The following is a 7,884-nucleotide window of genomic DNA, read 5'->3' on the forward strand; positions in this document are numbered from 1 at the left end:
AGGGCTCTATAGGGTGTCCAGGGCTCTATAGGGTGTTCAGGGGCTCTATAGGGTGCTCAGGGCTCTATAGGGGGGTCAGGGGCTCCATAGGGTATTCAGGGGCTCTATAGGGTGATCAGGGCTCTATAGGGTGCTCAGGGCTCTATAGGGTGTTCAGGGGCTCTATAGGGTGTCCAGGGCTCTATAGGGTGTTCAGGGCTCTATAGGGTGTCCAGGGCTCTATAGGGTGTTCAGGGCTCTATAGGGTGTTCAGGGGCTCTATAGGGCGTTCAGGGGCTCTATAGGGTGTCCAGGGCTCTATAGGGTGTTCAGGGCTCTATAGGGTGTTCAGGGGCTCTATAGGGCGTTCAGGGGCTCTATAGGGTGCTCAGGGGCTCTATAGGGTATTCAGGGCTCTATAGGGTGCTCAGGGCTCTATAGGGTGTCCAGGGCTCTATAGGGTGCTCAGGGCTCTATAGGGTGTCCAGGGCTCTATAGGGTGTCCAGGGCTCTATAGGGTGCTCAGGGCTCTATAGGGTGCTCAGGGGCTCTATAGGGTATTCAGGGGCTCTATAGGGTGTTCAGGGGCTCTATAGGGTATTCAGGGGCTCTATAGGGTGCTCAGGGCTCTATAGGGTGTCCAGGGCTCTATAGGGTATTCAGGGGCTCTATAGGGGGGTCAGGGGCTCTATAGGGTGTTCAGGGCTCTATAGGGGCGCTGTAGGGGCGGGGCCGAGCGGGCCCGGCAGGGAGCTGTCCGCGGTGCTGAAGGCGGCACGCGGGATGTATGGGGGGGGCAGAGGGTCTATAGGGGCTCGGGGGGTCTATAGGGGGGACAGGAGGCTCTATAGGGGATCTGGAGGGTCTACAGGGGGGTTAGAGACTCTATAGGGGATTGGGGGCTCTATAGAGGATCGGGAGGGTGTAAAGGGGATTGGGGGCCCCATAAGGGATCAGGAGTCTATAGGGGATCAGGGGCTCTATAAGGGATCGGGGGGCCTATAGGGCGGTCAGGGAGGATCTATGGGGGATCGGGGGCTCTACAGGGGGATAGGAGGCTCTATAGGGGATTTGGAGGGTCTATAGGGGGCTCAGGGATCTATAGGGGATCAGGGGTCTATAGGGGATCCCGGGGCTCTATAGGGGGGACAGAGGGTCTCTAGAGGATCGGGGGGTCTATACGGGGCACAGGGATCTATGGGGGATCGGGGGCCCATAGGGAGATCAGGGAGGGTCTATGGGCGATCGGGGGCTCTATATGGGATTGGGGGCTCTATAGGGGATGGGAGGGCCTATTGGGGGGTCAGGGGGTCTATAGGGGATGGGGGTCCTGTGGGACTCTATAGGGCCGCCGAGCGGAGCCGGGAGCCGCGCGGGGCCCGCGAGAGGAGCTGTCCCTGGTGCTGGACGGGGACAGGGATGGGGACAGGGACAGGACAGGACAGGACAGGACAGGGACAAGGACAGGACAGGGACAGGGACAGGACAGGGACAGGGACAGGACAGGGACAAGGACAGGACAGGACAGGGACAGGACAGGGACAGGGACGGGGACAGGGACAGGGACAGGGACAGGACAGGACAGGGACAGGACAGGGACAGGGACAGGGACAGGGACAGGGACAGGACAGGGACAGGGACAGGGACAGGGACAGGGACAGGGACAGGACAGGGACAGGACAGGGACAGGACAGGGACAGGGACAGGGACAAGGACAGGACAGGGACAGGGACCGGCGCTGGTGGCCCAAGCGGGGAGGGGACACCAGGGAGGGGCCCAGATTGGGGGGTGGGCAGTGGGACCCCCACACTGCCACCCGCGGGATGTGGGGTCCCCCAGCGTCCCCAGTTCCCTCAGTGCCACCCCCTGTGTGTCCCCAACTCCCTCAGTGTCCCCCATGTCCCCAACTCCCTCAGTGTCCTTCTGTGTCCCCAATTCCCATCCATCCATCCATCCATTCATCCACCCCAACATTCCCAGTTTTCACCCAAACATTCTCGTCTCCAGCCATCCCAACATTCCCATTCCCAGTTTTTACTCCGACATTCCCAGTTCCATCCCATCCCAACATTCCCATCCATCCATCCATCCATCCATCCATCCATCCATCCATCCCAACATCCCCATTCCCATTTTTCACTCCAACATCCCCATCCACCCCAACATTCCCAGTTTTCACCCAGACATTCCCATCCCCATCCATCCCAACATTCCCATTCCCAGTTTTTACCCTGACATTCCCAGTTCCATCCCATCCCAACATTCCCAGTTTCCATCCCAACATTCCCATTCCCATTCCCATCCATTCCAACATTCCCACTTTTCACCCAAACATTCCCATTCCCATTCCCATTCCCATCCATCCATCCATCCATCCATCCATCCATCCATCCATCCCAACATTCCCAGTTTCCAACCCAACATTCCCATTCCCATCCATCCCAACATTCCGAGTTTTCACCCAAACATTCCCATCCATCCATCCATCCATCCATCCATCCATCCATCCATCCATCCCAATATTCCCAGTTTCCATCCCAACATTCCCAGTTTCCATCCCAACATTCCCATTCCCACCTCGGTTTCTTCGGGGTTTTGGGGTTGGACACCAGCCCACGGCCCTGCCCCAGTTGAGATTTGGGGTTCCAGGATTTTCCCCACCCCAGGGGTGTTTGACCCCCCATTCCATGGTGAAAACATTCCCAAAAAAACCTGAGCAGGATCTTCCCAAACCCAAATTTGGGATCCAAATTCCCAAACTCCCACTGGGAATTGTGGCTTTAAAGGGATTTTAATGGATTTCCAGGGACAGACTGGGACCGATGTTCCTTGGGGATCTCACTCCTGATGTTCCGGGATTCCTTTGGCCCCTTCCAAGGTCTGACCCCCATTTTCCATGGAGAAATTCCCAAATATCCAATCCAAATCCCCAAATATCCAATCCAAACCTCCATGGGCAGCTTCTTCCAAGGCCTGACCCCACTTTCCATGGAAAAATTCCCAAATATCCGATCCAAACCTCCCCTGTCTGGGCTGAGGCCGTTCCCTCTTTTCCCAGGGCTCATTCCCTGGATAACCGGGATGTGCTGGGAATTCTCATGGGGGTGTGAGCACACAATTCCCAAATTCTCCAGCCTGGGAGAGAATCCCAAGGGCACCGAGCCCCGGCTGTGCCCGACGCCCCCCAGAGCCCCGAGTGCCACCTCCAGGAATTCCCTGGACACCTCCAGGGATGGGGATTCCAAACCTCCTGCCCAGGCCTGACCCCCCTTTCCGTGGGGAAATGATCCCAAATGTCCCTGCCCAGCCCGGGGGGCCCTTCTGGCATTCCATGGGCCAGGATCCCACAATTCCCCAGTCCTGGGATGGGTTGGGTTGGGAGGAGCTCAAAGCCCATCCCGAAGATCCCCCAGGATCCAGGAGATCCCACGGGATCGCAGCACAGGGGGTTTTCCAAGCGTTTTCCATTCCCAGGATCTGCCAATTCCACCCTGGGCCCATCCCAAACCTTCAGCTCCAGAGGATCCACCCGGAGCCACAAAGGCTCAGGAAAAACGGGAGAAATTCCCACTGGGACCATCCAGCCCGAGGAAAATTCATCCCTGAAATCCTCCCTGCCTTCCTCATTCCCGGTTTTCCCTCATCCCTCTCCCTCCCAGCTCAGCCCTTCCCATGGGGTCTCCTCGTTCCCAAATCCAGGAATTTTTGGGATTTCCCCTCATCCTCATTTTCCAACCTCCCAAAATTCCCACCCAAAATTCCCACCCAAAATTCCCACCCAAAATTTCCACCCAAAATTCCCACCTGGCTCCTGGAAGCAGCAGCAGCAGGTGGAAATTCCACAAAAAAAAAAAAAAAAAAAAAAAAAATTAAAATAAAGGATTTTCTCCTTTTTTTCCCCTTTTGAGGCAGGAAAAGCCCAAAGCAGGAAAATCCTCGGATCTGTGTGTGAGTGAGCCCAGCCCAATCCCAATTTCCCAAAAAGGCAAATCCCATGGGAATGAGGGAGGCCCGGAGCTGTCCCGGGTGCTTCCAGAAGATTCCCGAGTTCCTGAGAATCCCGGGATGAGCCAGAGCCCAGAGCCCATCCCGAAAATTCCCCGGGAGCCTCCTTTGCTCCAGGCTGATCAAAACCCTTCCCAAATCCCCCGGGAGTTTTCCAGCCCTTTCTCAAATCCCTCCAGAGTTTTCCAGCTCACTCCCAAATCCCTCCAGAATTTCCCAGCCCCTTCCCAGCTCTCTCCAAAATTTTCCAGTCCCTTCCCAAATCCCCCAGGAATTTTCCAGCCCCTCCCCAAATTCCTCAGGAATTTTCCAGGCTCTTCCCAAATCCCTCTGGAGTTTCCCAAATCCCCCAGGAGTTTTCCAGCCCTTTCCCAAATCCCTCCAGGAGTTTTCCAGCCCTTTCCCAAATCCCGCAGGAATTTCCCAGCCCTTTCCCAAATCCCTCCAGAATTTTCCAGCCCCATCCTAAATCCCTCTGGAGTTTCCCAGCCCATTCCCAGCCCCCCCAAGGATTTTCCAGCCCTTTCCCAGCTCTCTCCAAAATTTCCCAGCCCCTCCCCAAATTCCTCAGGAATTTTCCTGCCCATTCCCAAATCCCCCAGTTTTCCAGCCCCTTCCCAAATCCCGCAGGAATTTTCCAGCCCTTTCCCAGCTCCTCCAGGATTCCTCCTGGGGCCCCACCAAGGCCACCAGAAATGGAGAATTCTTCTGAAAATTCGGGAAAACCGGGAAAGGTTCAGAATCCCCATCCCCAGAGGGATTCCCACCCCCGGGGAGGTGACACTTGGGGACACAGGGGTGACACTTGGGGACACGGGGGTGGCCTTGACCCTCTTGGATTCCAGGGGATTTTCCAGCCTCGATTCCCCCGCAGCTGGCAGAGATGCCACCACCCCCCTTGTCACCTATCTGTCACCTCCCGCAGCTGGCAGAGATGCCACCACCCCCCTTGTCACTCATCTGTCCCCTCCTGCCCCTCCTGCAGCTGGCAGAGATGCCACCACCCCCCTTGTCCCCCATCTGTCCCCTCCCACAGCTGGCAGAGATGCCATCACCCCCCTTGTCCCCCATCTGTCCCCTCCCACAGCTGGCAGAGATGCCACCACCCCCCTTGTCCCCCATCTGTCCCCTCCCACAGCTGGCAGAGATGCCACCACCCCCCTTGTCACCCATCTGTCCCCTCCTGCAGCTGGCAGAGATGCCACCACCCCCCTTGTCCCCCATCTGTCACCTCCCCAGACTCCATAATCCGGGCTCGGGGCTGGGCGTCGCTGTCACCCCCCACCCCGAGCCCCCCCAGGATGTCACCACCCACTGGAGGTGACACGGGGAGGTGACACGGGTGGCCCTGAGGCCGTGGGAACAGACAGAGCCGGACACGGGGTGGGCACAGAGTTTATTGGGGACGGAGGGGACATGGTGGCATTGGAGGGGACAAGGTGGCCATGGATGAGGACAGGGTGGCACTGGGAAGGGACAGGATGGCCCTAGAGGGGACACAGTGGCACTGGGATGGGACACGGTGGCCCTGGGGACAGTGTGGGGTTTCTGTGGGGAGCTTTAGGGCACAAGGTGTTTATAGGGTGGGCACAGGATGTTTATGGGGTGGACACAGAGTATTTATGGGGTGGGTACAGGGTGTTTATGGGGTGGGCACAGGTTGTCCATAGGGTCACAGGTGTTTATAGGGTGGGCACAGAGTATTTATGGGGTGGGTATAGATTGTTTATGAGGTGGGCACAGGGTATCCATAGGGACACAGAATGTTTATGGGGTGGCACAGGATGTTTATGGGGCCATACAAGGCACAGGATGTCCATAGGGGCAAAGAGTGTTTATGGAGTGGACACAGGCTGTTTATGGGGTGGACACAGGCTGTTTATGGGGTGGGCACAGGGTGTTTATGGGGTGGGCACAGGAAGTTTGTGGGGCAGCACAAGGCACAGGCTGTCCATGGAGGCACAAGGTGTTTATGGGGTGGCACAGGATGTTTATGGGGTGGGCACAGGGTGTTTATGGGGTGGGCAGAGGATGTTTATGGGGCAGCACAAGGCACAGGCTGTCCATAGGGTCACAGAGTGTTTATGGGATGGACACAGGATGTTTATGGGGCCACACAAGGCCCAGGCCATCCTTTAGCCAGACACACCCACCCCACCCCATCCCCTCACCCCTGCTGTCCCTCCCCATCCAGGAGCTGCCCCTGGTGACTGTCCCCACTGTCCCCAGTGTCCCCCTGTGCCAGCAGCAGGTCCAGGTAGGCCCCAGAGATGAGATCCTGTTCCCCGATCCCAAATTCCCCCAGCAGCTCCAGCGCCACGCGCCGCCCGTCCTGCTCGCTCTGCTCCGGCCTCAGCACCACCTGCCACCGCCCGGGGGACACCAGGGTCACCCAGGGGACACCCAGAGGTGCCACCACCCCCCTGGCAGTGTCCCCAGCCGTGTCCCCTCACCTCCAGCTCCAGGAAGTCCCCGAGTCCCTGCACTCGGTCCAGGTGTACCCGAGTCTGCCCCAGCAGGAGCAGCAGCCGCTCCTTGGTCACCGTGCCCAGGACACCCAGGGACTGGGACAGCACTGACTGCGGGGACAGAGGGGACAGGGGTGACATAGGGGACACACAGGGGACACAGGGGACACACAGAGCCCAGGACACCCAGGGACTGGGACAGCACTGCCTGGGGACAGAGGGGACAGGGGTGACACAGGGGACACACAGAGCCCAGGACACCCAGGGACTGGGACAGCACTGACTGCGGGGACAGAGGGGACACGGGGTGACACAGGGGACACGGGGTGACACAGGGGACACACAGAGGACACAGGGGACACACAGTGCCCAGGACACCCAGGGATTGGGACAGCACTGCCTGGGGGGACAGAGAGGGGACAGGGGTGACACAGGGGACACACAGTGCCCAGGACACCCAGGGACTGGGACAGCACTGACTGCGGGGACAGAGGGGACATGGGGGTGACACAGGGGTGACAGAGTGCCCAGGACGCCCAGGGATTGGGACAGCACTGACTGGGGTGACAGAGAGGGGACAGGGGTGACAGGGATGGCACAGGACACCCCACACCCCCAGGACACCCCAGAGCCCCCAGGACACCCCCAGGACACCCCAGAGCCCCCAGGACACCCCCAGGTCACCCCCAGGTCACCCCAGAGCCCCCAGGTCACCCCCAGGTCACCCCCAGGACACCCCCAGCCCGGTCCCCGCTCACCTGCAGCCCCTCGGGGTCGGCCGTGGGGGTGATGCTGAACTGGGACAGTTTGGGGCCGGCGCTGTCGGGGCGCTCGTAGAAAATCAGCTGCCCCCGGCCCTCCTGGGGACAGGTGGGGACAGGTGAGCACAGGGACAGGTGGGGACAGGGACAGGTGGGGACAGGGACAGGTGAGCACAGGGACAGGTGGGGACAGGCACAGGTGGGGACAGGCACAGGTGGAGACAGGGACAGGTGGGGACAGGGACGCCCCCTTCAGCCACCCCTCACCTGCATCCTCCGCAGCTTCAGCCGTCCCCTCGGCACTCGGAAGAACGTGTCGGTCTGGAGGAGCACCTGTCCTATGCCGGGACACACCTGGGGCAGCTCCTGCCCCTCACCCGTGCCCTGCCCCGCCCCAGGACACACCTGGCCGGGTTCCTGCCCTGCCCCAGGACACACCTGGCCCGCCCCATGCCCTGTCCCGGAGCAAACCTCGTGTTCCCCCCTCAGCCTCAGGGCCACCCTCAGCGCCTCCTCCCGCGCCCTCAGCCGAGCCTTCACCTCCACGTTCCTCCTCATCCCGCCGAGTGCTCCCATTGGCCGCGGGGCGCGCGCCACCTCCCCGATCCTCTTTCCCATTGGTTAGGTGAACTATCGATCAGCGAGGCGTGATTGTTATTGGTTAGAACCAG

At 59.6% G+C, this 7,884-nt stretch overlaps 1 protein-coding gene across 2 annotated transcripts; it reads right to left on the reverse strand.

Moving 5' to 3' along the window:
- Positions 1–6,105: 6,105 nt before the first annotated feature.
- On the reverse strand, positions 6,106–7,776 carry LOC310908945 (uncharacterized protein). 2 transcript variants are annotated; one of them, XM_083860427.1, is made up of 4 exons: positions 7,481–7,776; positions 7,211–7,312; positions 6,438–6,563; positions 6,106–6,346 (listed from the first exon to the last, which is right to left on the reverse strand). In XM_083860427.1, exons 1-4 carry the CDS (start codon positions 7,769–7,771, stop codon positions 6,152–6,154), a joined length of 714 nt encoding a protein of 237 aa, XP_083716553.1. In that variant the 5' UTR covers positions 7,772–7,776; the 3' UTR covers positions 6,106–6,151. The 2 variants fall into 2 exon arrangements, with proteins under 2 accessions (XP_083716553.1, XP_083716554.1); XM_083860428.1 differs by lacking the exon at positions 7,211–7,312.
- Between the last annotated feature and the right edge of the window lie 108 nt (positions 7,777–7,884).

This window comes from Zosterops lateralis (genome assembly GCF_965231275.1).
Source record: "Zosterops lateralis genome assembly, chromosome: 4".
In the NCBI taxonomy this organism is placed as follows: Eukaryota; Metazoa; Chordata; class Aves; order Passeriformes; family Zosteropidae; genus Zosterops; species Zosterops lateralis.